The 27,393-nt window shown below is 51.9% G+C and overlaps 6 protein-coding genes, 1 non-coding gene and 1 pseudogene across 9 annotated transcripts; 2 read left to right on the forward strand and 6 right to left on the reverse strand.

Annotated features, from left to right (window-relative positions):
- Positions 1-1,351: 1,351 nt before the first annotated feature.
- LOC112879474 (polygalacturonase inhibitor 1-like) lies at positions 1,352-2,493 on the reverse strand. The gene has a single exon (XM_025943730.1). The coding sequence runs from the start codon at positions 2,491-2,493 to the stop codon at positions 1,468-1,470; it is 1,026 nt and encodes a 341-aa protein (XP_025799515.1). The 3' UTR covers positions 1,352-1,467.
- A 2,991-nt stretch (positions 2,494-5,484) lies between these two features.
- Positions 5,485-9,480, forward strand: LOC112882920 (protein EMSY-LIKE 3-like). 2 transcript variants are annotated; one of them, XM_025948117.1, is made up of 10 exons: positions 5,485-5,852; positions 6,572-6,771; positions 6,867-6,976; positions 7,072-7,285; positions 7,360-7,482; positions 7,567-7,635; positions 8,116-8,358; positions 8,442-8,504; positions 8,630-8,693; positions 8,984-9,480. In XM_025948117.1, exons 1-10 carry the CDS (start codon positions 5,816-5,818, stop codon positions 9,040-9,042), a joined length of 1,182 nt encoding a protein of 393 aa, XP_025803902.1. In that variant the 5' UTR covers positions 5,485-5,815; the 3' UTR covers positions 9,043-9,480. The 2 variants fall into 2 exon arrangements, with proteins under 2 accessions (XP_025803902.1, XP_025803901.1); XM_025948116.1 differs by having other exon boundaries at positions 5,487-5,852; positions 8,981-9,480.
- Positions 9,481-9,574: 94 nt separating this feature from the next.
- TRNAF-GAA lies at positions 9,575-9,647 on the forward strand. Its single transcript has one exon. It is a non-coding gene; the product is annotated as a tRNA-Phe (tRNA).
- Positions 9,648-11,363: 1,716 nt separating this feature from the next.
- On the reverse strand, positions 11,364-14,627 carry LOC112882808 (annotated as a pseudogene).
- Positions 14,628-15,306: 679 nt separating this feature from the next.
- On the reverse strand, positions 15,307-16,933 carry LOC112883625. The gene has a single exon (XM_025948962.1). The coding sequence runs from the start codon at positions 16,674-16,676 to the stop codon at positions 15,567-15,569; it is 1,110 nt and encodes a 369-aa protein (XP_025804747.1). The 5' UTR covers positions 16,677-16,933; the 3' UTR covers positions 15,307-15,566.
- A 441-nt stretch (positions 16,934-17,374) lies between these two features.
- On the reverse strand, positions 17,375-18,196 carry LOC112883482. Its single transcript, XM_025948787.1, has one exon. It carries the CDS (start codon positions 17,875-17,877, stop codon positions 17,503-17,505), a length of 375 nt encoding a protein of 124 aa, XP_025804572.1. The 5' UTR covers positions 17,878-18,196; the 3' UTR covers positions 17,375-17,502.
- A 453-nt stretch (positions 18,197-18,649) lies between these two features.
- LOC112880505 lies at positions 18,650-21,309 on the reverse strand. The gene is made up of 2 exons (XM_025945148.1): positions 20,746-21,309; positions 18,650-19,076 (listed from the first exon to the last, which is right to left on the reverse strand). Exons 1-2 carry the CDS (start codon positions 20,923-20,925, stop codon positions 18,903-18,905), a joined length of 354 nt encoding a protein of 117 aa, XP_025800933.1. The 5' UTR covers positions 20,926-21,309; the 3' UTR covers positions 18,650-18,902.
- A 189-nt stretch (positions 21,310-21,498) lies between these two features.
- On the reverse strand, positions 21,499-25,195 carry LOC112880503 (AT-hook motif nuclear-localized protein 10-like). Of its 2 annotated transcripts, none has more exons than XM_025945147.1 (5): positions 23,930-25,195; positions 23,352-23,404; positions 22,530-22,661; positions 22,255-22,416; positions 21,499-22,063 (listed from the first exon to the last, which is right to left on the reverse strand). In XM_025945147.1, the coding sequence occupies exons 1-5, from the start codon at positions 24,447-24,449 to the stop codon at positions 21,791-21,793; spliced, it is 1,140 nt and encodes a 379-aa protein (XP_025800932.1). In that variant the 5' UTR covers positions 24,450-25,195; the 3' UTR covers positions 21,499-21,790. The 2 variants fall into 2 exon arrangements, with proteins under 2 accessions (XP_025800932.1, XP_025800931.1); XM_025945146.1 differs by having other exon boundaries at positions 23,921-25,195.
- Positions 25,196-27,393: the final 2,198 nt, after the last annotated feature.

Below are 27,393 nucleotides of genomic sequence, written 5' to 3' on the forward strand. Positions count from 1 at the left end.
TAGCTATAGCTAGCGCTGCCGGTGCAGTATGGCAGGGGGCTGCCGTGCCTGCTGCTGCCGGGAGGAGCGCCGACGTCTAGGGCGGAGCCACGAAGGGTGGCGGCGCCGCCGTGCTGGACGAAGCTTGCAACGCACGACGTTGGCCCTCGGCTGACCAGTCGGTGATGATCGTGCCAGGCGTGGTGCTGCTGATACCGTCTTTTGGGCGGCGAAAAATCGCAGCGTACGTCCGACCAAACGCCCGCACTCGGGCATGTCGAGATCCCGCGAAAAGGAAGCCCCGCAGCGGGCGTGAGGTGGAGAGCCGTGGAACGGAAGGCGCCGCGCCTGGAGCGGCGGTCGCGTCCTGCGCAAGAAAAGCGGCGGCTTCCTACCTGCCCGCCACCGTCTCCTACCGCATCATGGAAGCAGCGAAAGTCGCAGCAGCCTCACAGCTCGCCGTCGGTGTGCCGTTCTTTGGTGAATTCGCGTGAAACTTTTTCACCCTTTTTTTCCGTTACCTCTTCGGTCAGGACTCTCGGGAGAGGCTAGCGGCGTCGATCGGGAGACAAGGGAGTACAGCGAGTGGGCGCAGCAAGGCAGCAGCGGCGTTGGTGGTGTCTGGCGAGCGCTGGCCGACAGCCTCGTGCCAAGGCCTGCGGCCGCGCTCGTGCCCCGACTGCGGCCTGCCCCGCGCCCGCGCCCGGTTTGCCGGATCCAGACCCACAAAGACCACCACCACGCCGTCGCGGATGGATGGATGAAGGGCAGCGAGCGCGGTCGCCCGTGTTCAAACACGCGCGGGTCAAGGCTCCAATGATCCCTTGGTCGCCACGGCGCGCGGCAGTGGACGCGCGCCAGAAGCGTGCTGCTGTGATGCTGCGTTGCTTCCTTGCTGACCTCCCTTTATTTTCCCTTCTTTTTTGGGACAGAGAGAGGCACCTAGTCGTGATGTCTATGTTTATTTGAATTTTATCTTTTTTTTCCCGAGAGGATGCGTCGCAAAATTTCTCATCTGTGTGACGCCGTGTTGTGCTTTGAGTCATGGGCCCTCATGTAGGCCGAAGAAAAGCCCATGGACTAGATCGTACCTAAAGATGAGAAAAAAGCCCATGGATTGGGTCGTAGAAAAGGCCCATTTATTGGGTCCACTGTTCCACACAATCAAAGGCCGCATTTTCACTCCCGACCCATCGTGCCGCGGGCTCTCACGCAACAAGCTCCACGCGGCTGCTGCACGGTGATGACTGATGAGGTTGAGGTCTCGCTCCATGACCATCACTCCGCCAGGGTATGGTTTGTGCTTGTGAATATGATGGTCCAGTGGCTCCGAGCAGGGACCCGCGGGAAATGTTCAATATAATTCCAGGCGTTAGAAACATCGAGGGAAAGATTGCACTACCAATTTCTTCGGCCAACATACTCCGGGTTTTATTTTACTGACGAAAACCCTGCAGAAATTAAACCTGAGCTAGGAACTATCGTCCCCTACATGCCCGTGCTGCAGGGAGGGAGCGGCGCGCCGCACAGGCACCTGTTGTGCGCGTAGCACTCGGCCCCGTGCGCCGACATGAACCTCCCCGCCGGGATCTCGCCGCAGAGCTCGTTGTAGCTGACGTCGAAGTGCTCCAGCCTCACGTCCATGAGCGACTTGGCCACCCTCCCCGTGATCCGGTTGTGGCTCAGGTCCAGGAACCTGAGGTGGTGCGGGAACCTCACCCCCGTCATGTCGAACTCGAGCGCGTTCCACGACAGGTCGATCTTGGCCGCCGGCCTCGTGATGCCGAACAGGAACGGCGACGGGTCGCCCGTGAGCTGGTTGCGCGAGACGTCGACGGTGTCGACGTCGCCGCCGCCGACGTCGGCGGGGATCTCCCCCGTGAGGCGGTTGTTGGAGAGGAGCAGGAACCTGAAGCTCCCGTGCAGCAGCCCCGGCGGGATGGCGCCGGTGAGCAGGTTGCCGCTGAGGTCCAGGTACCGGAGGCTGGGCAGGGACGCGAGGGACGCCGGGATGGGCCCCGCGAGCTTGCTGTTGGCGATGACGAGCGTGCTGAGGTTGGCGGCGCCGGCGAGGAGGGCGGCCGGGACCGGCCCGGAGATGGAGGTGCCGTTGACGTCGAGGTCGCGGAGGCGCGTGAGGTTGGCGAAGGAGGCCGGGACGGGGCCCGAGAGGCCCGGGACGGAGCCGACCTGGAGGATCTCGAGCGCGGCGAGCTCGCCGAGCGCCGGCGGCACGCGCGCCGAGACGTCGGGGAGGGAGTAGAGCGCCAGCGCCGTGACGCGGCCGCCCGCGCCGCCGCAGACCACGGCGGGGTCCCACGCGCAGCAGTTGGGGGACGACGGATGCCACGCCGAGAGCCGGGCCGGGTTGCCCAGCTGCGCCTTGACCCGCAGCAGCGCCGCGCGGTCCGCGGGGTCGCAGTCCGCGGCGGAGGAAGGGGCGGTGAAGCCGGACAGCAGGAATAGGAGCAGGGGAAGCAACGTGGAGGAGATCAGTGGTGTGCTCGACGACATTGCCCTTTGCCTTAAAAAGTTGCTCTGTCCGCCATTGCACAATCTGTGGCTCGCGCGCTAGATATATGGCACGGCTCAGGCTCAAGCGGAGGGGGCGATGCGTACCATCGGAGCCGCTAGCATGCATGGCGCGTGATTTCGAATCGGGATCGTAGCCTAGCACACGACTCTCTCTCTCTCTCTCTCTCTTACAAACATTATTCTCTTCTTACAAACAGATATATTTTGAAGCATGAAACCATAACACTAAACCTAGTAGCTAGGTCGTGCATGGCTCCACAAAAAGATGCCTGAGTACGCACCTGGAGGACAGCAAGACCGGAACATGCATGGATCAGTTGCCGGGTACAGACAGTTCAAAAGCCTCAGCACTTTCTGATTTTTAGTCTGGTGTTCGTACTAACAGAACCCAATGATTGCAGAAACGGCCTTGGACTGGTACCGAGTACTACGAGTTAGCTGGCGCGTGAAGATCACGGAGGACGGAGGAGCGAGCCATGGATCGTGGATGCCAGATTACCAGTGTTCGTTCAGCGGCGGCGGCAGTCCGGAGAGGAAGCAACGCGATCAGGGCGTCGTGCCAGTGCAGCACCAGGGGTGTTTGGATCTATCGACCAATTTTCAATTCGGATCACATAGAATATTTGAATGAAAAATAGAAAAATTAAATATGAGTTAACTAATGCATAAGCTGGTGCTAATTCACGAGACAAATCTAGCCTAATTGATTCATCATTAGTGTCGGTACATACGGACAGGGTACCTCCTGCTAGGGTGTCCAGACCCTTAGCGCGTCGCTGCCGCCTCACAGGTAAGGGCGCGATGGTGCCCGGCTCCGGCGTGCGCGCCAAGTGCATCGTGGCGGACGCGCGCCACCGCATGCTCGGCCGCCTATCCTCCAAGGAGCTGCTCAACGACTAGAAGGTCGTGGTAGCCCGCTGCGAGGAGATCTGCCTCTCCGCGGGCCCCATATGTCAGTAAGTCGTCCGACAGGGTCTCCAACTAGATGGGCGCAAGGCTATCCGTGACCTCGCCCTTGTCCTATGGGTGACGGTGCGAACGGCCCGGGCCTGACAGCTGGGATCATGGTCTCTGAACCTCCCCCGTGCTCATATAGGTCCGGCGCCTCACGTGCCCACGAGGATAGGGTGCTGGAATGGCCTTCACAGGCCCGGACCCCCCAGGGGTCCGGCGCCGCCACGTGTGGGAGCCAGACCCCTCTGGGCCTGTCCATCTGGACTGGCCTCGGGGACCCGGACCTCTCTTTCCCCCGAGAAGGGGTCCGATGCCGCGACATGCCACTTCAAGCTGCCAAGGAGGCGGCCGCCGGGTCGGCCCTGCCACGTGCCCGTGGCAGAAGGCCCTCCGCGGGACACCAGCCCAACTACCGCATTAAATACGGGTAGGTGGGCTGCGCGTGCCCAGGACAGGGCATGGCCTGCCCACCGACACACCGGGTAGGTGTGCTGACACCACGGTAAGCCCGTCTGTTTTCAAGGCAGCGCGTCACTGTGCACTGTGCGGCGGGCACGCGGCGTACAGTCAACTCACTGCGCCGCGCGCGTGAGCGAGGAGTAACGATGGTCTGCTGCAGGAGAGCTGAGGCGTGCATTGCCACGGTACGCGCGGAGGCGACGGCGCGGCGGTTTAGCGCACCTCCTTCACCTGTCAGAGAGTACTAGCCCAATAGTGACAGCATATCTTCCACTGTGCGTAGCAGTGGCAGCAGGCACTGTACCGGTAAGGCGGTACAGGACCATACCCTGGCTGCAGATACGCACATCAACTTCTCGATCGAGAGGACTACATGGAGGAGCTGGAGAGAAGATCTCCATATTTCTTGTATTACATGTTCCAATCGCCGGGCCCACCTGTCGGGGTCCCGCATAGTGTACGCACTCCCCTTAAGTTTATAAAGGGGGGAGAGCACTCGTTAGAACAACAACTTCTAAGTTCACGTTCCAGGTTCCAAGCTCATGCCCTAGGCTCAAGCTTCTTGTTCTAGGCTCTAAGCTTCTCTCAAGCAATACAACACTCAAGTGGACGTAGCGTATTACGCTCCGACGGCCCGAACCACTCTAAATCTCTGCATCTTTCCTGTGTTCGTCCACCATTTGATCAAGCGTTTCTAGATCTCCCCCAAACTCTTCCTAAACTAGGATTAGGCAGGTGCATTCCGCCACCCGTCTGGAGATTTCCTCCGACAATTAGCATATGATCAAATCATAAAGTAATTAAGCTTAATGGATTTATCTCGTGAATTAGCCTCCATTTATATAATTAATTTTTTAATTAAAGAATATTTAATATTTTTAATTGGAACTAAAATTTAGTCGGGAGGAACTCGTAGCTAGCCCACGGGCCGAACAAGACACGAGCCGTGGGGCCTGCCACAGCTGCGGGCTTCTTCCTTACGGGCCCAGAGCACACCCTTAAACTGCGCTGCGGCCCAGCTCCACCAGCTTCCCCTCGTGCTTCCAGTCCCACGCGGTTGCCGCGGGCAGCACGTCGGCATCGACGGGCCCCGGCGGTGTAGAGCGCTGCACGCGGCCACTGGCTGTTCGGTAGGGCGATGCGCGGAGGCGCAGCGCCGCCATCGCGCGGTGGCGGCGCCCGTACCCGTCACCGCGTCACGGGACCGGACTCCCGATCCCGAGCTACCACGTGACGGACGGCTTGCCCGGGAGCCTGACGCCGCCGGTGATTTGGAAACTGGAAGGTCCAATCCCGGAGACCCTCGCGCTGCCTTCGACATGCTTGCCCCTTCCATAGCGACGCGACATGCCGGAAAGCATTGCCGCCACTGATAGGCGTGGTAAAAAAAAATTTCCTTGACAAAGAGGAATTCAATACGAACTGTGTAAATTTTTGTAGGAAGGATTGGCATGAACAAGTCAATTCGATGGCGCGCGCGATCTGGCTTCGTACGCGATGACATCACCCGGCTATAAAAGCGCATACGGGCATAACCGCCTCGTGGGATAGCGGCCCGGCTGAACCGGAAGCACACAATATACAGGGAACCCCCCGAGAAAACTTCCCGGCCTCGAAGCGGGGGCCGGAAACACTGCTGCTGGAAAGCGGAATTTTCCAGGGGTGTAATAGCAAAACACGCTTGCTAATTTGCCCGATCGCCTTGAACCCTAGCCTCTCCGCCCCCCTTCGCCCCCCGCGTTCCCCAACCCTCATCCGGCAGCGCCCGACGCCTGATTCGGCCCCGGGACGCCCCGCTGGTCGCCGGTGAGGAGCGCAGGCGCGCCGGCGCGCCCGGATCCGGCGGAAGCGGAGCGGATTTTGGCGGCTCGCCCGTCCCGGCGGGGGTATGAAGGCGGCGGGATACGGCCCCTACGATAGTAGCGGTGAGTTTCCCGAATCGAACCGGGGGGTTTAAGGCCTATAGGTTTTTCGTGGTAGGAAATACAAGATTTGTTGGGCCGAGTAGTAATTTTAGCTTGGTTGTATGATGCCCCGCTTCGGTAATAATGTGCGAGGATGCTGGAAAAAGAATTGTCAATTCGCCACGAAATTTTTTGAGGACTATAATGAAATGAAGGCCGGTCATTTGAGTAGTTCATTGTGGTCGTTGTTGCGAAACAAGGCATCAAACTTAAATAAGAAGATTTTGAAAGTAGTTTGGTCTCCTTTACTACTAAGCAATGTAAATGAGCAGCAGGAGACGTCAGTTGCCTTCTGTAAAGATAGGGAATGGATAACTTGCTCAAATTTTGTCGCTTCTGTGAAAAAGTGCCAGGGGCTTCTTCGTAGTGATTTCACAGATGTAATATATTGGCTATGGAAAAATATATACTGGTGTGGTAGTAGTTCTGCTTTCTATGTTGATTTCTTCCTTACAGTTATTGGTATCCCAGCTTTGGGTTGATGATACCATGTCAGTCGCCTTCCCTGACTAGTAATGGGCTTCTGGCACGACATCCAAATTTTGAATACAAGCTTTAAGTTTAGTTGGTGTAGTAGCCATAGGATTACATTGCCCATAAGTCTACCTGCTTGACTTGCTATCACGTTGTATGTTGCATATACTACTACCACAGTATTGATTCCTCTCCCTTTGTTGTAGGGACTGATGATGATCTTCCCCCGGCACAAAATAGAGGACTAAGAGGGCGATCATTCAGTGCGAATGGTCGAGGATCTGCTGGGGCTTTTCCTTACATGAGGGCAAATAATGATTTGGAGAGCGAAATACATCGTGTCGAGCAAGATGCATATACTGGTGTTCTTAGAGCATTCAAAGTGCAATCCGATGCAATATCATGGGTATTTTAGGCAAATTGGTTTTTGTGTAACAGTTTCAGCAATATATCTTGGCCTGCCTATTGTGCTGAGAATAAAATAAATGCACTTTTGTACAGGAAAAAGAGAGTTTGATTACTGAACTCAGGAAAGAACTGAGAGTTTCTGATGAGGAGCATAGGGAGCTATTAAATAGAGTCAATGAAGATGGGGCCATCCGTCGGATGAGGTATTCCATAAAGCATAACAATTTTTATGTATGAACATGTTTTGCTCTGTCATCAAGAGATCATGCTTTGTCGCTTGTACCAAAAAAAAATGCAGGGAGTTAAGGCAGGCTGGTGGAACCCCAAGTGCTCTGCATCGTGGTAGCAGGGCTCTATATGATGCAGAACCTGGGCCCACTGCCAAGAGACAAAGGACATCTCATTCGATTCCTTCACAATCTGCAGGCCTCCAGTCCCCTGTGATGCCCTCCCACTCTGTTCCATCTGCAAAATGGGGCCCACTATCTGCCAGAGGCAAGAAGCCAAAGACGGTATGTTCAGAATATATACACAATGTTTTTCGCTTGTTGAGACCAATTTTATGACGGTTTTTTGACTTGTACAGCCCATGCCATTGGCACTGCCATCTGCGGATCCTAACTCATTAATAAATCACAAAGTTTATACAAGGTGGCCAGAAGACAACAACTTCTATGAGGCCACCATAACCCGTTATAACCCCGTAACGGTTGGTTTGAACTTTTTCTACTATTGCTCCTTTGATGCAGATACGCATACCTGTCTAGTAATCTTCTTTCATGATCCCTTTTAGGGTGAACACGCACTCGTTTATGATATGGGCACACAAGCTGAGACTTGGGAAATGGTCAGGCTTTGTGATGTAAGAACTATTTACCTGTAATGCTTCTATTGTTTTCGTTTACCCCTTTCCTCCCCCTTTTTCTTCTGATGCCGCCTGCACTATCTACCATTAAAGAGTTTATTTTTTGGTTATGCTTCCAGTCCATAGCTAATAGTTTCTTCTCTACCCTTTTCCATGAATAGTTGATTTTTCTGTATGTGCCTGCGATAGTATCTTCTGACTGACACCAACTAATCACTGTCTGCTCATGTAACCCAATAAGGTTAAATTTAAAGGGTAAAGGATTTGTCGCTGCAGCACTTTTCTTACCCTAAATATTATTACCTTTACTGATATATAGAGCTGTAATTTACTGCTCATATGATATAGTGTATGGAAATCTGTTGAATTTTGCTTGTTTTGCAAGTGAATTAAAGTTTGCTTGTTGAATTAGCCTGGCTGATTGCCACCTTTCCCTTAATTATTCCATTGAAGATTATATGAACACTCCTTTAACAGATGCCACCTGAAGATATAAGATGGGAATTTGATGGACATCTTTCAAATCGAGATGGTTGGGGCCCTTCTGGCCCTATGTTGACTAGGCACCTCAGCAGCAATGGTGCTATGGCAGGCCCGATCAGGGGGAGAGGCAGGTTATCAATAAATGAGCCTATGAAGGACTACGCTCCACCTCAAAATGGGACCAATAGGAATTTCAATAACATTGACATTCCAAACACTGAAAATGTTGTGACAGAGGTAGGTATATTTTATTCAACAAGTCAGGTGCCAGAAGGTAGTCAGATATAATTTTGTCTCACAGTTGTATGTTCCCAATACAGGTGGAGAGGGTATTGTCCAATCCGAATACGCGTGAAATTGAAAAGGCAAGGAAACTGCTGAAAGTGAGTTAGCTCTTCTGCTCCCATGCCGTTCCCTTTAGAAAATATTTGTGAACGACAAGGCCTAGTTATCATCCTTTCTATCCTTTAATTGAGATATGTGAAACCAAACAATATTGTCCTTGTAGGATCAAGAGCAGTCACTACTGGATGCAATTGCCAGACTTGATGAAGCATCGGATAGTGAAAGTGGTAAGTTCCTGGTCAGCTCTACGGTTGGAGTGCTCTGTAGACTGTAGGAGTAATAGTAATATTGAGGCGGAGATAATATTGTCCAAAATGGTGTAGCATTTAAGAATGGTGTATAGTAGAAAATAGGATCCTTGGATGAACTTTATGTGAAATATTGTTGTTTTAACTTGAATATTGTAAGCTTCCTAGATACTGGTTACTTGTAGACATCAGGGATATAGGGGTGAAGCATCATACCTGGTGTTTTTCAACTTACTGTTTCACCAACCTGTTTTTTTGTGTAACAGAAGATATGGCCACGGAAGGCCGAACGGGTCCTGCTGGCGAAGGGAATGGAATTGCTACTTAGTTGTTGCTGGCATATTGTTGAAATTGGAAGATTAACATGCCTTTTGGGCCTCCTGCCTGAATCACTGGACAAAGAAACCATGTTATGGCGAACTGGCATGCAGAAAGATGGGCAGTTGGTGCCTGAAATGGGATTCTTTGGTAACTCCTACGAGGGGCAGGGAGACGTTGATGGAAAAAACAAAGCTGTTTGGGCGCCATCTCTTCTGGTGATTATGGCGGTGGAATATTTCCAATGTAACTCTAGAAGTAACTTGATACTCTAGAAATGATGATTAACATGAATCAACTGAAGATGTCTAACCCTAGCGTAATATCCACCGTATTGTGTCTCCGATGTACATTGGATTTTGCCTCTGTTGTGATTGTAGTGAACAGGCAAAGTTGGCTGTTCTTGTATTCTAATGTGAAAAGACTTTCATGTGCTGTGGAGCAGTAATGTTGACGTGCTTGCACGGTTGCACCCGGTGGGCCTGTCCAGGAGTGGTACCATAAAGCCATCTGTAAAAATCATCTAGCCGTTCAATCACTAAGCGGGGATAGCTCAGTTGGGAGAGCGTCAGACTGAAGATCTGAAGGTCGCGTGTTCGATCCACGCTCACCGCAAGCTTTAAGTTTTGCTACATTATTAAATTACCCCTTCCACCTCTAAACAAGTCGATCAACTTCTAATTCCAGATTCTCCTTTTGTCTTGTTAAGATGTCTATGCAATTTTTTCTTTCTTTTGTTCGACAATGCAACTCTCGCTTTTCGAGAAGTCAAATAATTTTAGATTTAACTAAATTTATATAAAATAGTATTAATTTAATTAAATTTATATAAAATAATATTAATATTTATGTTACAAAATACTACGGGTCTGCTTAGATATGGGTAACTAAACTTTAGTTCCGTCACATTGGATGTTTGATTACTATTTAGATATATTAAATATAGACTAATTAAAAACCAATTGCATAAATGGAGGTTAATTTACGGGAGGAATCTATTAAGACTAATTAATCCATTATTAGTATATGTTTACTGTAGCATAAATGGACTAATTAGGTTTAATGGATTCATCTCGCGAATTACTCTCTATCTATGCAATTAGTTTTGTAATTAGTCTATATAAACATACTTCTAATTAGTGTCCAAACATCCGATGTACAAGGACTAAAGTTTAGTCGGGGTAATCAAACGCACCCTAAATCTATTTTTTTTGTGAGATCATACTAAATCTATTTAAAGATATAAATATTAGTATTTTTTAAGTTTGATTAAATTTGAAATTGTTTGACTACTTAAGAAACGAGACTTGCGTTCTTTTAGAACGGAGGGAGTACCATTCTAATTTTTTTTTCATTTTTTGTCGACGGGGAGCGCACACAGAGAGAAGAGGGACCAAAAGAGCTGCACAGCCCTTCCCAGATCATCAGTTCAAGCAGAACCAGAACCACAAAAGACCAGTCAGTCCCAGGCATGTCAGCTCGGCACGCTCCCTATTCCGTACCCCGTTGTCACAAAAAAAAAGTATCACGTATCTATCTTGGTGCGCCTTCTATCTTTCTACAATCTGTCATCTTTATCCTACCTGCCTCTCCCTCCACATTTTCTCGTTCCCGTCGGCTTCTCCGATCGGGTGTTCATTGTTGAATGATTTTAATTGAAATGTGGCCCATGTAAATTATAAACATAATTCTGGTTATAAAAGATCTTAGTGTTATGATTGCAAGACTAAAAGAATTAGAATTATTACGTTCAAGTACCCTCTACTCTCCTCTCTCTCTCTCTCTCAATATTTAGTGCATGTGTTATATGGATGAGTTTGGGTATGTATGAATGCACACTTAGCTTGTACTCTGTTTGGATCCAAGTGTTAATAGATGAAAGTGCTAAATTTTAGCACTAGCTCATCCAAACAGAAGTGCTAATGGAGCGGGCTAAATTTTAGCTAAAGTTTAAAAACTTTAGCATGCGTATAAATGCTAATATATGCTAAAGTTTAGTATTCAACTTAGCATTCAACCTTAGCTCCTCCGAACAGACCTAAATGCCACATGCTTCTTGCTACTGTTGCCTAACGAGGCCATCTGGAAATGCATGTGCACTAGTGGCGGATATGTTATTGGCATTGGAGAACGTACGAAATTTGAGGCCTACGTTCGCCATTCAAATGACCATGCATGGTAATTAAGGTAAATGCTTCAGTTATCGCCGATTGGAAATAAAAGGGCATGCATATGTTTGCCGGGCCAGCTAGATGGCCAAGCAGCGAGCAACCTGCTTATAAGAGGGATCTCAGTGACACATGCATAGAAATGAAAATACACACAAAAGACTTAGACACAAATTATAATTTACTAGCTCTCTAATCATCAAGATACACAAGCAGGCTAAAAGGAGCAGAGAAAAAAAAAATGCTTCGAGGATGCAAAGGAGATGACGTGGCATTAGGTCGGTTAGTGCGGCATAAGCGGATGAATGTTGAGTCGTGCGATGCACACATAAAAATCGTTTTAATTCGGTCGGATCAGTTTTGTGCTACTTCGTCTTGGCCCTCTTGGACGCTGGCGGCGTGGCCGGAGCCGAGCCTCGTTTCAGCGGCCGCCCGACGCCTCTCTTCGTCCCGGCACCCCTGCCGCCCCTCCTGGAGCCACCGCGGCCGGTGCCTTCTTTCCGGCCAGCACCTCTCTTCCGGGTGGTGGTGTTCTGCCGCTCCGCCGCCGTGGCAGCAGCCGACGCCGACCGCTTCCGCGTCGTGCCCAGCGGGGACCCCCGCTTCCTGGACGGCGATTGGTTCAGCCGCTTCAGGAAGTCCACGGCGTTCCGCTTCTTGGCTGGCCCTCCTGCTGCCGCGCCGCCAGCGCCCTTCTTTCCGCCCTTCTTTGCTCCGTCCGTCGTCGTCGTGTCTGCATCGTCGTTCGCCCCCTTCGCCGGATTCCGCCCAAGGCTCGCCGGGTTCCTGGCAGCGCCGCCACGGCCCTTCTTCGTCCTCAGGCCCCGCGCCTTATCCTTGGTCGCCACGGCCGCGGCCGCGGCCTTCTTCTCGTCCTCGCTCTCTTCCTCCTCCGCGGGCTCGGGCTCGGGCTCGGGCTCGGTCTCGGGCTCGGGCTCGGCCTTCGCCGCGCTCTCCTCCTTCCTGGCGGCCGCCGCAGCCTTCGCGATGGAGCTCCGCTTACGGCACACGATCAGCGGCTTCCCCTTCTCGATCAGCGACCCGACGATGTCAGCGCCCGCTGGCGCCGGCGCCGGCGCAGCCGCGCGGTCCTGCTTCGCCGGAGCCGACGCATGCCCAGTGACGAGCGCGCGAGCCTCTGCCGCGGCGGCGTGCTCGGCGGTGCTGCGCGGGAAGAAGACCACGGCGTTCGTGCAGAGCAGCAGCAGGTCGCGGTAGAGCTCGTGCGCGGGGTAGTGGTCGTCGTCCTCCTCGCGCGAGCCCGCCGATGTGTCCAGCCGGCGCCGCACGGTCTCCAGGTCCACGTGGCGCCTGATCGTGCCCCGGTACGCGCCGGCCTCCTGCAAGTGGATCGAATTTACTCAGACGTAAGGAAGAAAAAGGGAAAAGGAAATGGAAGAAAAATATCTCTGAGCATCGTTCCCGTCTAGCTACTACAAGGCACCCATGCCATGTCTGATTGATTGCAACGCTGCACCCAACTTGGCCGTGCTGAATGCAACGAGCAAAAAGATGGCAACTTTCCTTCACCAGCACATCGAATTTCACACGGCCTCTTTGAAAATAAGAAATTTCACATGAAATCTAGAGAGAGAGAAAAAAACAGATTGGTTGTTTGGACTTTGGAGTGCGCTGCTCAAACACGTCTCGCCCACGTAATAAATCAGGTAGGTCACGGAATCACGGTTGCTAATCACAGGTCATCAAGCATGCCACATGCACGCCCAAGATTTCCACATCCAGAGAGACCCGCTAATCAAGGGGTGGGACCCGAAGCCTGACATTTCACCAGGCCCAGTCATTTTTCACCAGGCAGGTCTTACGATTTACCCCCCTTCCAAAATTTTTAACCTCGTAGCATCCCGCTGGTATGAAAAAGACGAAGAAGGGCGGTAATTATTGATTGGGTCACCCACCTCGCCTTCGTGCTCGTGTAGCCGCTGCAGCACGGAGCCGAGCTTGGCCGCGACCGCGTCGAGCAGGGCGGCCAGCGGAGGGGACCCGGCGGTAGGCGGGCCGAGCGCGGACGCCTCCTCCTCCTCCTCCTCCTCCTCGGCCTTCCCGCGGCGGCGGCGGCACAGGCTCGCCGAGCTCCGCACGTCGCTGCTCTCCTTGGATGCTGCAGCCGACTCGCCGGACGCCTCCTGCTTTGCCACCTCCTCCTCCTTGGCGCCGCCGCCCTGGTGGCCGGGGTGCGTGGGGGGCTTCAGATCCGTGGAGTTGGACTCCCGGCACGACCGCCCGGGCTCCTCCCCTGAGAGCCGGTCGTTGCCGTTCGCCTCGTCCGGCTTCTCCTCGCCGGAGACGCTCCGCTCACGCTCCTCCCTGAGCCGTTTCACTTTCGACTGCAGCGTCCTGCGCGAATAAAAAAATCAAACTGATATTCAATTAAACAAATCGCGGCCGACTGATCGCCGTCACACCGTAGTGTTTTTACTGAATTCGTTTTGACCGTTAGATTTCAATCCAACGGTGGAGGAGTCTTCTTCCTCCTCCATCCAAACAGCAGCTTCTTTCTTCTTCCCTCCGCCCGACGGCCCGGAGCTCATCTCTCGCCGGCAAACGACGGCGCCCCGCCCTCCTACAGCGTCTCCGGCCGCCGGATCCGCCACCGCCGCCCACTCCCTCGCTAACCCATCGATTCATGGCGCCCCCGCCCCTACCCCGCCCAACCGGCCTCCACCGTCGCCGGCCTCAGCCTCACCGCCCCCGTGCCCGCCACCCCCGCCGTGCCGGCCTTCCGCCGCCGGCTTCCTTCTAAGTCCGGCAATGGAGAAAGCCCAATCCTCCAACCCCAACCCCGAACCCTAACCTCGCCGGAGGTGGAGAAGAAGCTCGTACCACCTTGGACTGCCGAGAGGATGAACAAGGAAAAATCGAGTGTGGGGCCCTTTCATGATTCCATACCCGATGGAGAGATCGCATCGCTCGACGTCGCGGCGTAGCTCGGCGACGCGCAGCCGCCGGAGCTCGTCCACCCACCCCTCGGCGGCGGAGGCGTCGGGGTCGTCCTCCTCGCCGCTCCCAGCGGTAGAGAAGCGGCGGTGGAGGAGGCGGAAGCGGAGTCGGCAGCTGTGCGGCGTGAGGCCGGGCCGGGCCGCCAGGGGGCTCCGCGTCTGCACCTCCATGGCCACCGAGTCCCAGCTCGCCGTGCCGTGCCGGGTCACGGCGCATGCCAGGAGGAGCTCCTCCAGCGTGCCCCAGATCTCCCCGCCCTTCTCCGCTGCCGCCGTCGCCTCTGACTCCGGCGACACGCCGGCGCCGTCCGACCCGTTCGCCATCCTTCCTGCGTGCCCGCCCGTCGGCGCGGTGGTGCCAGTGCCTAGTGTAGGTGAGGTCTCAGCCCTGTCCGTGTCCCTCACCCTTGCCCTCCTCCTCCTCCGTTGCTTTCCACCGTCTCTTTTCCCCTCCGTCCGGTTTGATTTTTATCGGTAAACAAGAAGATGGCATGGTGGTCATGGGCTCATGGCAGGCAGGCGAGCCCAGCGCGCGTCCTCGCACTCACAAACAATTTCCGACTTTGCCAGGGTCTTTTCTGGAAGAATTACCACAGTGGGGCCCACGAGCGGCTATTTCTTGGCAATGCCCGTATTACCCCTGGTCACTGGTCACTGGTCAGCTCCTGCTAGTACGTGTGCGTGCGTCCGTTGGCTACTTGGTTTGGCAAGCACAGGCACCACGCAACAGAATAAACTGGAGCAGATAAAGCGAAGTCAAAAGCATCCAAGATTCAAACAACGGGGAAAGCTTGATCTTGGAGGTAAATCCGGGTAAGTTTGGGAGTTCGGCATACTAGTTTTGAATTTTAGTCCTCAGTGTACCGTGTGGGACTGAATTGAAAATTGATTTGGTGCAGGTGAAATCGTTTTGACTGGATCAGGCTGATACACACGTTTGTGCCGAATCTAACATCGATCCTCATCCTGAATGATCGAAACTAAGGCAGGATTTTCGTAAAGATTTGACTTTTCAGGAGCCTTTATTCCTACTTTATCAGCCAAACTTTGCCCAGATTTATTCGAAGACACAACTGTGCTCGACTGCTCGTGCAAGCCCAAATTTTCCCAGATTAACGCCTCCATGCCACATCGTTCAACACGACCCGCTGGAAAGAAAAACTAATCATCCATTCATTCAGAATCAAGAAACAAGAATTTATACATTACAGGATAATATCCTAACACAACCGAATGAAACAAAACTGACGCAAAGCTATTAAATCACATTAGGCAACCTCACTTGCTTCCAGCCAGGGATGTAAACTGCCCTTAGTAGTCTATTATTAAGCATAAAACTTGACACGGCAAAAGCAGCAGCCATGTCAAATTGCAGAGCATGCAATGTCAGCAAGACCTAGCAGAGTTCCTCACTTCCGGCGGGCCTCAAGCGCCTTCTTCAACCCCTCGCTTGCTTCATCTGAGGCTGGTTTCGGTCCACTGTCAACCAGTTCCTTCCCACTGCCATGGAAATGGCGATCCGGTTTCGACACGAATGGCTGTTGAGGAGGAGGCAGTGCTGCTGTCAGCCTGCGAACATCGCCTTTGCCGGCACCGACCTCAGCATGCAGGTCCTCTACGGCACGCCGCAGCATTGTGCTCTCGGTGCTCAGCGCCTCGAGCTGCCTCTTCATCAATGAGAATTCCTCTGGCTCGCCTGCTGCTGGCGCGTCTTTCTTCCTCTTCCTGTCCGTTTCAGACTGTGAAGGTGTCTTGGGCGTATGCTCAATGGTGATCTTATTCATCACCAGCAGCGGCATCTTGCTGATGGCGAGGCTACTGGCCTTGCGCCCGTACCCGTCGTCAGCGAGTGCGGCCTTGAGTTCCGGAGGCACACGCAGGCCCCAGTGGAACCGCAGGCTCGCCTTGTTCCACAGCGGCAGGACGCTCCTGGTGGTGAGCTGCATCCCGGACAGCAGCGCGCCCACCCCGCCGCCGCCCCTCCCCGCAGCTGCCGCGACGTTCGCCGCAAACCCGTTCCCGGCGAAGGTGAACCCGTTGACGTGCGCGTCGCGGTCGCGTTCGTGGCCGTCGCCGTTGGTGGTGAGGTCGGCCATCTTGATCGCCAGCGGCGGCTGGGCTGGCGCAGCCGGCGGCGGCGGTGGCGGCATCGGGGAGCGGACGGAGCTGGCGAGGCCGAAGTCCCCGATCCGGGGCTTGAAGTGGAGCGAGAAGGCGGGCGCGTTGGAGGAGAGTAGGTTGAACTCGGCGGCGAGCGCGAAGGGCGCGCGCGCCGGGGACCCCATCGGGCCGAGCCCCGTGCGGACGGAGAGCGCGAAGGGCTGGAGCGGGTCGTTGGGGCGGTACGAGAGGCGGAGCGCCGGGCCGGAGGGGAACGCCGTGGAGAGGTCGAAGTGGAGGTCCTTGGCGTCGCCCCCAGCCGCGAGGCCCGAGAGGAAGGGCAGCCCCAGCACGCCGACCGGCACCTTGGCCCGCAGCAGCGGCCGGTCGTCGTCGCGGAACTTGATTGACGCCTTCATGGCGGGGGCGGCTAGGGTTTGGGCTCGGAATCGGACTGGGCGTTCCTCTAATCGGTGACGGGGAGGGGAGGATTTGAAGTGCGGAGGCGAGGGGCGGCGCGGAGGTTACGCTATCACGGCGGCTGCGGAGACGGCGGCGGCCGCGGCCGGATTTAATTAGGGGGCGGAGGTTCAGGGGAGGGGACTGGTTGAAATGGGGGAGGAGGTGGAAATGGGGATCGGATTGTGTTCGAGCTTGCCGGACCGTTTGTTTCCTCCTCCTTTTACCTCGCTCTTTCCTTTTCACTTTCACGGCGCTGATTTAGCTCGTCTAGTTGTGGCCTTGTGGGGATCACTCATCACTGGGCAGTAAATGCTGTGATTTGGGCCGGCCTTGTTAATTATTGACCATGTCCAAATTAAGCCCGTTCCACTGGCCTGTGGCGCAGGAAAAAGGACGGACCGGGTAAATCACAGACCAGCTTTCCTAAGACTGGGCTAGGCCCAGCAAAAGGTTTCGCTTCCAAAATTCTTTTTTTTACGCCTCTCATCTAGGTGCACCCGTAGCATCTGTTCATATACACACGCACATTCTAAAATTCTTCTTTAGTCTGCATTCTTTCTTTTTTAGCTAAATTTTAATCACCATTCTCTAGAAAAATGGTAACCGTGTTTGCAGAACTTCCTTCAAGAAAAATATGTAACCCTCGTTCGTCCATTCTATTTTTTTTTTCATTCGTAAGTTTTTCACACGATGAAGGTAGAGTACAAACAAAATTTCCAGCTTGCTACAAATCAATTGTACACAAGATGTAATGAATAACCAATCCTAACAAATAATCAGTCGCTAGTTCTCACAAAGCAACGACGAAAGGGAACCTCTCCCCACGAATGACTGGAAAGCGGCGAGCCTGCACGCGGCGAGCGACCGCGCGTGCCAGGATACGCCCTCCTCAGCCATCCACGTCCCGTCGTCGAAGTTGCGCGCGTAGCTGGCCGAGTCGTACTCGTACCTCGCCGCCGCCTTCACCCGCAGCGGCAGGGCCGCCCTCCTGCCGCCCCACAGCCTCCGCGCCGCCCAGCGCCGCCGCGCGGCGTACAGCCGGGCGACTCCCGCGGCGCCCCGCCTCAGCGCCGCCCACGCCCTCGCGGCGCCGGCGCGCACGCCACCCTCCTCCGGCTCCGGCGCCGGCGACAGCCTCTGGTAGTTCGTGACCCGCATCGTGGAACGCGAAAGAGGCGGCTCTTCTCCCTTCTGCTTCGTCTTTCGTGACGTGCGCCGCGCCGACGTGGTTGGCGACCTGGTTCGACGGTCGCGGCTCGCCCGGGGGCTTTATAACCGTGGGAAATGACCGTCATGCCCGTCGCCATTAGGCATCCGATCCAGGGGTGTTTTGGGGGTTTTCTCGGGCGGGCATTCCCGAGGAGTTGGATCGCACAAAGTCCTCTCGGTCTAGCTGGACGGTGGGCCCTGCCTGACAGGAGGGCAGCCTTCTGTTGGTTCTCCAGCTGCCAAATGGACCCACCGCTGCGGATCGTGTTCTGTATACACTGATCATTGTTAGGAAAAAAATGGTTTGTTTGCCTAGATGGCATGATTGGCATCGTTCTCAGACGTGCATAAACTGGGATAAACCACAGGCTGTTTGATTGCGTTCGGTGAACTGAACGGCGAATGCCAGTTGCTGCCCAAGCTTTGTTTGATTCTTTAGTAGTCCCAAACCAGCTGTTATGAACGGCTACTTTCCTTTTTGTTTATAAGTTGGCAGAGACGTTTAAAGGTGGCATCAGAGAGCTTAAACCATTGACAGCTTCTTCTTAGCGTCCAATCAGCTACGACACCGACGAAATCTGATACACCAACTAGGTCACTGCAGAGTTGTTGAGCGTTTATGCAAACTCGTATTGTAGAGTACCGAGCTGCCGAGCTGGTATGGCGGGCAGTAACATGTAAACATATCAACAAGAACAAGGCATCACAACTGACAGCAGTCTTCAGTCATCATTAAGTCCAACTGCAGCTGTTCTAGCTGCCACGCTTTTTTTAATGTCAGTCTTAACATCAGTAAATATATTACTCTGTTTCGGCACATTTCAGGATTTCCCTGTACAAGAGAAAAAGAATCCAATCCAATTTAAATCAAAATATGGGCTAAGCTATGGGACTATGTTCAGTACAGTACTGAGTACTGACTAATTGACTATGAGCACGCAAGCTATAGCTCCTCGGTGCCAATTCATCTCCTCTCATTTCTTTGCCTTGGAGAAACGAAGGCACCTGTACTTCTCACCGCTGACGGTGATTTCAAGGGCTCCATCTTGGTTGTCTTGGCTGGAAGCGGTTCCCATGAGGACGCTCTTTTCCTTCTCCAGGTTATCCTTTTCTATCTTCAGCCTGGCCTCTTGCCGTGCAATCTCTGCCTGTTAGAGATGCAACCAAAATTAGTCACGTTGCATGTCCCGAGATCACAGTTCATATGATGAATTGGGTAGACTATGATAATCAGACACACTTGACATTCACTGTCAAAATGCTTAATTAACATCAGAAAGCACCTGCCCAAATTCATATTGCTCTAAGAATCTAATCAAGTTCAAAGGAATTCGAAGATCATGTGCCTTGACTCAAGTTGGTCCTAATTGGACAAAAGAGAACTAAATTAACAGCTGACACTACAGTTAATAAGGCATGAAGTAACTGTTAGTTGCCACAACATTAATAACTTCATTATATCCAAAGTACCTTGGAACAGTCATAAAGACACTTCTCAATAGATCCCTGTTCTATATCATACGCTTAACACTTCAAAGTAGGAATTGCATATATTTATCCACTCAACTGAGTCATGCTCAGAGTCAACCAAGAAAACTCTATTCTTCTGGTATGGTAGCAGAAGACAAGAGCACCTGTTACATTTTCAGGCATCTCAACCATGGCCATAATAAGGAATAAGTCAAGACTCAGAATCACTGGCTAGACCGCTAGACAATATACTCAGATAAAAATGCTTCATATAGAAGACATGACTACAGTGCAGCAATAATAGCAACTGAACATGTAAGGTCGAAACAAGACAAATGGGCACAATAACCTTCCATAAATGAAGCAACAAGATCGGTACTAATCACAGTAATGCTAAGTTGCTAACTCAAATAAGGATCGAGCCCATTATGCATGTGCATATGTCTAAACCAGATGCCTTTCCTCCAAATCATCTAAACATGTGGCCTCTCCCTCTACACCTAGAAATCTAGTTGTTTGATCTCCACCCCCATCATACCGACCCCCAACCCAAGCACTAACTACCCCACTGCACACCTCTCTCAGGGTTGTCACCGCCCCCCCTCACATCCACATATCCTTGAACCTCCGTTCAATGCCCTCCTCTCCTGAGTCCCAAGCCTCGCAAAGCCATACATCCTCATCACCAGTGGCTCCAACCGATGCCTTCCAAATACTATCCGTTGCCCTTTATGACATCCACCACTGCCCTCGTCAAATCCAGGGCCAATGGCACCCCCATAATGCACCATCAGGCTAACACTGCACAGACATTTCTTGGGTTGGGGGTAAGTGAAACCTGAATCCTGAACTGAACACCCCAACAACCCTACAGCTCACAAGAGGAGGAGGCCGGCGGACTGGAGGGATTCAGGTTAGAATTTTGGATGAATTTGGAGTTGATTTTCATCTGCTATGTGAGAAGAGAAATATTAAAAACGTATTTTATATGGAAGAATCAATTACTAAAATCTGTAGGACAGTAAGGGTGGAACCCAAGACATCATGACAGAAGCAAAATACCACCAGATGAGGAAAGCAATTCCCCAGTCACAACGTGTAGTGATTACTGATAAACCTACATGATAAACCCAAACTACTTCACTTCAATGGATCATCAGATTTTCGATTGCAATTGAAACATTGCGTGATTAATGAGGAATTACGAGCACTGATTAAGAGAAGATGGAAGTATATCAACATTGGGCAATCGGCAACTCGCAACATCAGCCAATCCATCAACGCCAACAGAAGCACCCCATCAGGAGTAGCGCACACGAGTTGTTCGGAAATTGCTGGGGCGTTTACCTCGCGGCGTGAGAGCTCGGCCTTCCACGCGGCCTCTCGCTCGGCGACCTCGCGCTCGCGCTCCTCGATGTAGCTCTGCATCTCGCGCTCCTTCATGATGCGGTCCTGGATGTCCGCGTCCAGCGCCTCCTGCAGCTCCTTCACGAACCGGTCCACCACCGCCTTGATCCGCACCGACATCGCGCCCCACCGCCCGCCTCTTCCTCCCCTCTCCTCCTCTCAGCGCCCCACGCCTCGGGCGAAGCGATTCCGCAAGGTCACGGCACGTCCTCCCTTGCTTCTCGCTATCGTCGCCGGTCGCCGGCGATATCCATGGGCGGGGCGGCTAGGGTTCTTCCGAGGTGGCGAGGTCAGGCGGGCGCCGGAGTTTCGTGGGCCGCTGGTTCACTTTGCTGCGTCGTCCGTGTGGAAGAGAAGAGGCCAGGGCCCAGCGTCAGGGAGCCGAGTCGGCACGTTTGCGTCTCCTCGTGTGGAAGACGTATTCCGCGAAAACCGTAGGCATCCGGCAGAGCATATGCTTTCAATTGAATCAGCCATGGAGCAGCAAGATCCTGGTCCGTCCCCGGGAACTAAGCATAAGAACAGAACGTGATGCCCTTTGCTCTCTCTAGCGCAGCACTGATTATCAGATAACATCCGAGAAAAAGGTTTCAGATTCATAGTCATCATCCTGCTAGGGATTATCCAGTTCCATGCGCAAATTAAACCATCCCACGGAAAAGCTAAAGCTGATGAGGAAAATACACGAGAAAATCACGCGCGCCAAGTCGAAACGCAGCATTGAACATGCTGCGTAATCGCATCGCATAACGGTAAAGATTCAGTACACGGCACCCGGACGACGATAAGCAACCCACCCTACTACTGCACGATCGACACACACGTCAACACCTAAAGCCAGAGCTACAGAGTCTGACGACACGCACCACCTACGACCTCTCGTCTTCCCCCCGAGCGAGCTTCAGTCCTCCAGCGCATCGGTGCGTCACGCTACATAAAAGAGCTAGTAGTCTGGTCTGGTCTGGTCACCGATGGCGCGTGGAGGTCATTTCCAGGACACGCCGGAGAAGCCCCCCGACTGCTGCTGCCCGTGGATGCCGCCGGTGCTGCCGCCTGCGTGCGGCGGGCTCGGGGGGCCGCCGGATGACTCGCTCAGGCTCGTCGTGCCTCTGGACGGCGGGCTGCTCGGCGCCGCCGGCGCGACCTTTAGTGGCGCCGGTGATGCATCTGAAGGTGACGGAGCGAGCTGCTGCTGCTGCTGCTGCTGCTGCTTCGGCGGCCCTTTCTTTCCATCGGCGTTGAAGCTCCCCGCTACGATCTGTAAAAACAACAGTGGCGATCACTCAGCGCTCTCTGTAAATGCTTTGCCGTACCAAGAAATGAAATCAGGAAGCTACAGATTTCGGCAGTAACCAGCCAGAGAATAGCAGTTAGCGATGCAAATGCCGAGTAAACAGCGCTGAAGCCGAACTCTAACCGCTGATGAACGAGGAAGGCAACTGAACGGACCTGTACTGGTGAAGCGGCTGTCAGAAGTCCGGCAACACTACCACCCAGGACACGGCCGTCAGGCCCTGCTAGCGAAACGCTGAGCCCACCGGTTCGACTGCGATGGCCGCCGTTCTCTGACAGAAGAAACGACCCGGACAGGGACAGTATTTCGAACCGGCCCTGTGCGGAAAACAACGATTTCATAATCACCCACAGTTCTTTGCATTTCAGGCATGGAGAGGGTCGGATTGACTCGAGTTATCGGTGACTTCTCTGACAGTAAAACTACAAACCTCGTATGTCACTGTTCCACCAGAGGTAGCAGACTGCCGAAGCGTCACATTTGATATGGCGCCATTTGCTGAAAGGATGCAGACCGCGCGCGTCCCGTGCTGAGAGAACGACATGATCTTTGCTGATACGTCCTGGAAAGCAAAAGTTCGAGCCATTTTCGGTGGTGAGCCTCTGTTTACAAACATCCGCAACAGTATCCTCACATCTACATGTAATCTAACTCCACAAGAAAAAGAATGCGACCTCTACTAAGAGGTAAGAAGTCTACTATCCTGAAAGCTGGTATTTTTCAGGGAAATAAAAGACAGATGGCCAATACAGATGGTAATAATGCAGAGACTGGTACCAAGTCGGTAACAATGTGCTGGCTCTCCACTTAACTAAAGCGTCATATGAGTTATAATGTTTATGGAGCTAGCACTTGATACCGGGTTACACTGAGAGACGCTGCATTCTGCTAAGAGAAGTTATGGAAGTGTAAAAGGCAAGCATATGACTAGATTTCTCACATACAAAAATGTACTAGAATACCATATGCCCTGCTTTAGTAATAGCTCAGAATAACCCCAAAAAACCAGTAAGATGATAAAGGCATCACTAATTCAATATATTAATGAAAGTAGGAGTCTCCACTGACGATAGGTGAATCAGAAAGATGGTGTCATTAGTTCTTTATTAATGTTAAACCTTACTTAAAAAACTTTAAAAAAACTTAACTGAATAATGCACAGTCAAATGACATAGAACAGCATCCAAAAGTGGGCTGAATAACTGATATATGAAAAGGACCCAGGATATGAGAGATTGAGGATTAGCTATACCTCGCCGGTTTTAACGAAAATAACATGAGGTGTAAATCCAGCCCCTGCTGAGCCTGTAAAACATATTTGCATCAAAACCAAATCCAACATATTTACACTGAATTCTCCTAAAAAAATATATGTACACTGAAGCGCTAAACATTTTGAAACATCAGCTTTTACTATTCTAGGACAAAGCCCTGAGTTTTAAAAGTTCAGTTAAACGGATATTTATGCTCCAACAATGTGATAACCAAAAATTAAGCATCCTTACCCAGACATTCCCAGAGAAATCCCAGAATGATTCGATTGAAATGGACTATCTTACATGTAAAATAAAGAAGAGGTAGCTTTTTAAAAGAAGCTTGGGAATGTACTAATTTCCTGACACCACTCCTGCAGTCCATCTCAGATCTATTCAAAAGCTAACCAGAGATTCTAAGCAAGTCCAGACTCTCCAGGCACTAGTTTTATAATTTGTAACAAAAATGAAAATTACAAGAAAGAAGATGAAGATTTCCCATCAGAGTTCTTGAGCTTCATAAAATAAGGAAAACTAATAAAAGGCGTAGTTTCGGATGAGGATATACCAATATTACCAAGAGCAGGCACGTGCTTCTTGTTGGTGGAGCCCTTCGGCCGGCCCCGCTTCTTCGCCCCGTCCGGCGACGCTGACGGCGCAGTGTTCGGCGTCCTGGCGCCTTCAGGCGAGAAAGGCCCGGGGGCGCCGGGAGCCGTGGACCCCGGCGCCGCAGCCATGGACGCGGGCACCAATGCCAGCGACATGGAGCCGTCGGGGCCGTACTTCCTTGGCCGGCCACGCTTCTTCTTGGCCACCGGCTCACCAGCGCCAGCGGGAGCCGGGTGCACCGGCGCTCCGCCATTGCCTCCTGCGGCAGCCAAGCTTGGAGCAGCCGCGCCACCCAAGGGCTGGTACGTCGCCGTCGCCGGCGGCGCGGAGCTCACCGGGGCGAAGACGGGGGTGCCGTCCGTCGTGAACGCCATGCGCAGGCTCTGCGGGCCGCCGGAGGACGGCGGCGTCGGCGGGCTTTTCGGCAGCCCGAACGGCTCCCTTCCGGGCATCACCCCTTGCTCCGAAGACGGCCTCACCTCCATCATTCCACACTGAGCAAGTGAGCAGCAGAGAGCTACGAATCAACAGCACCCTCCGACGATTTCTTGCTCCAAAGGCTGAAACTTCTCTGCTGCAAGGAGCAAATCTTACGAGCGGCGGAGTGCGCTGGGAGCTGCAAAACCCCCAATCCCAGCGCTGCTCAAAGCCAAAATTTTCGGCGACGAGCAGAGCAGCACAAATTTTACAGCGTAGGGTGGCAGCAGCTTGGAATGGCGGGGAAGAAAGGAGGGGGGGAATGGAAAACGAAAACGGGAGGAAGAAGGGGTAAAGCACAATAAAAACAGAAAATAATGGGAATGGTCAGGATTTAACAAATGAAGCAGACAAATTAGAGATCCCCGTCTGAGAATGAAGCACAGAATTCTTCCAAGAAATCTCCAGAAATAGGAAAGCACTAGGAAAAACTAGAGAGAAAACACAGGAATAGTCATGAAAAGGCAAGAAGCAAGCTTGCACACTGGCAGCTCAGGAGTCCTCGCAGACCACTCAAACAACTCAGCTCAAGCAGCCCAGAGAAATCAATGGATTTGGCTTCTGCCCTACGTAATTTCCCCTCACATCACACCTCCTTCTTCTACCCCCATTTTCTTCTTCTCTCTCTCTCTCTTTTCTTTTCTTTTCCTTTTCCCAGCTCCCCTCTTCGCACGTAATCTTTTGGGAAAAGAAAAGGGTTTTAATCGGGAAATAAAAAAACAGGCGGGTAAGTGAAGCACGTCAGGATTGCATTGGTAAGGGTCTACCTTATTTGACCCCCTACGCTTATTTTATTTACTTTGTGGCCTCCTATGCTTTTGGCTTTATCTGCTTCTGCATTTCTTTTCTTTTGCTCAGTCTGGTTTTACACTGTGCACATGGACCTAACCATGACCATTTCCAACCACATGACAACTGGCGTGCAAAACCGAAAAACAAAGGAGCATGTTTTGTTTTGACCATAGTCCCCACCTCATCATGCCATTCCATGAGAATTTGAATTTCTCAAGCAGGCTCAATAGATATTCTCATTTTTTTTAAAAAAATAAATGTAACTCAACCCCTTTTACATATTGGTATACATAATTGGGTGGTGCATGAAAATTTTAGGTTACCTCTAACCTATTTTATGTTTATTTATTTATTTAATTTATGTTTGCATATATAGAAAATCAAGGTTCCTTAGTTCATGTAACCTATATCCGGTTGAGAAAATTCGTCGAATTCTGATCGCGCCAGGTTTTTTTCAATCCTAATATGAAATTCGTTTCCACGGGGAGTCGAACCCAGGATGGAAGGCTAATAGAGCCACCAAACCAATTCAACTTAGAGGTCCATTTGCTATTTGCATATTTAGCATTTGTAAATTTTTTAAACAAACTGATTTCTCCCGCGTATAGCAACTCACTAACATAGTTTTTCCTAGCGGGGGACTGAACTTTTTTGGCATATGGTTTTCCATTTAAAAAAAACTAAAAAGTCATAACGTTTCTAGAGCTGTCCATCGGCCAAGCCTTCAATTTATTGCAGCACTAATTACATGCTAGTGAAGAATTAATTCACAGGTTTCACGGGATTTGGTACTCTGTACCAGGAAATTCTGCTGCCGGTGACGGCTTTGTTTTCCGTTAGATTTTTTTTTGAGGGGTGTTTTCCGTTAGGTGACACAAAACATCAAAAAGTGGGCACCAGAACCACTGGGCCTAGTCAGCAAAATCGGATTTGGGGCAGAAACAGAATCGAAACCGGACACGGCGTCTTGGCTACACCATTTTTAATTCCAAACGATTTGACACCAGCAGTAGTACTAGAGCAACACGCGGGCCCCACATCCAAATTTTAGCCTTTTTTTTTCTTGTCCCGTGGAGTTAATGCTTGATCCTTCACGGCCACGGCAAAGCGCAGGTTTTGAATGGATTTCTTCCGTTTTCGCGTGGTCCTCTGAAATAATTGCTGCCGCTTTGGAAGAAATTATTCTAGAACCGGGAAGCGAAAATGATGCTCTGGGCTCGAGCGATGATGGAGTGCGCGCCAAGAATTAGCCTGCAAATCGAATAAAGTAAAGCTTCCGCTTTATTTATTATTGTCATGCCGCCACTGGACACTTTTTAGTTGTAGCTTAGCTTGCCCAGCACGTGTCGCTTGCGTCGTCCTTATCGCCCCTCTCTCTTTGGCTTCTTTAATCTCACCATCTTTTGGTCTGTAATTTTGTGATGTAGCATGCGGCCTGTTTTGCCGTCCTGACGTGGTAATTCGATGCAGTGTTTCTAGTAAAATAAAAACGCGAAGGAGGTCAAGAAAAAAAAGGTAGAGGCTAAGCCCAAGATTTGTAGCTGGCTGCGGGAGACATGGAATGATTTGGGAGTATAAGCCCTTGAAACTGGAATTGGTCTGTTCTTCCGTTATATGGTGTGATGTCATGCATGACCCCATCATGGATTTGTTCGGTTCCGGGATATTTTAATATAGCCGAAAGTATTCTGCTGAGGAAATTTACGGAGTTTTTTTAATAAAAAAAACAGAGAGAAGAAATTCACGCCGGCATGGTGTCTGAACAGTTTTCTTTTTTTTCTTCTTCTTTTGTGTGCGCGCGCGCGTGTGAAATAAGAAGTCTGAACAGTGGGAACCGGGGGAGCAACTACGTCATGCGTCGAGACCAACGCCTCGCCAGGTGCAAACTGCATCATGCCAAAAAGGAGAAAGCCGATGGAATTCAAACGGGCGGAAAAGGGCCGAGAGAGAGGGAAAAAGGATGAAATTATTGACTGCATCTGTGCTGTACGTGGCGTCCGTCTCCGGAACGAACAGGAATATACTCAACTTTTCCTGTGAGGTGAAAGGAGAATATACGCAACAGTTACGTACCCGTGCCGCTGTCCGCAGCACAGAGCGCATCCAGAACAATCACGTCGGCGAATAATGTAAAAAGTACAGCACCGTGGACGTATAAGCCTG

This window comes from Panicum hallii, chromosome 2, assembly GCF_002211085.1.
Source record: "Panicum hallii strain FIL2 chromosome 2, PHallii_v3.1, whole genome shotgun sequence".
Taxonomy (NCBI): Eukaryota; Viridiplantae; Streptophyta; class Magnoliopsida; order Poales; family Poaceae; genus Panicum; species Panicum hallii.

Excerpts from the sequence above, each read along its gene's own strand:
- LOC112879474 (XM_025943730.1), bottom strand. The coding sequence starts at position 2,493 with ATGTCGTCGAGCACACCACTGATCTCCTCCACGTTGCTTCCCCTGCTC.
- LOC112882920 (XM_025948116.1), top strand. The coding sequence starts at position 5,816 with ATGAAGGCGGCGGGATACGGCCCCTACGATAGTAGCG. Across the intron at positions 5,853-6,571 it reads CGGCCCCTACGATAGTAGCG|GGACTGATGATGATCTTCCC; the intron begins GTGAGTTTCCCG and ends CCTTTGTTGTAG. Across the intron at positions 8,359-8,441 it reads CTGAAAATGTTGTGACAGAG|GTGGAGAGGGTATTGTCCAA; the intron begins GTAGGTATATTT and ends TTCCCAATACAG.
- LOC112883625 (XM_025948962.1), bottom strand. The coding sequence starts at position 16,676 with ATGAAGGCGTCAATCAAGTTCCGCGACGACGACCGGCCGCTGCTGCGG.
- LOC112880505 (XM_025945148.1), bottom strand. The coding sequence starts at position 20,925 with ATGTCGGTGCGGATCAAGGCGGTGGTGGACCGGTTCGTGAAGGAGCTG. Across the intron at positions 19,077-20,745 it reads CCGAGCTCTCACGCCGCGAG|GCAGAGATTGCACGGCAAGA; the intron begins GTAAACGCCCCA and ends CATCTCTAACAG.
- LOC112883482 (XM_025948787.1), bottom strand. The coding sequence starts at position 17,877 with ATGCGGGTCACGAACTACCAGAGGCTGTCGCCGGCGCCGGAGCCGGAG.
- LOC112880503 (XM_025945146.1), bottom strand. The coding sequence starts at position 24,449 with ATGATGGAGGTGAGGCCGTCTTCGGAGCAAGGGGTGATGCCCGGAAGG. Across the intron at positions 22,417-22,529 it reads GTGGAACAGTGACATACGAG|GGCCGGTTCGAAATACTGTC; the intron begins GTTTGTAGTTTT and ends TTTTCCGCACAG. Across the intron at positions 22,064-22,254 it reads CAGCCGCTTCACCAGTACAG|ATCGTAGCGGGGAGCTTCAA; the intron begins GTCCGTTCAGTT and ends TTGTTTTTACAG.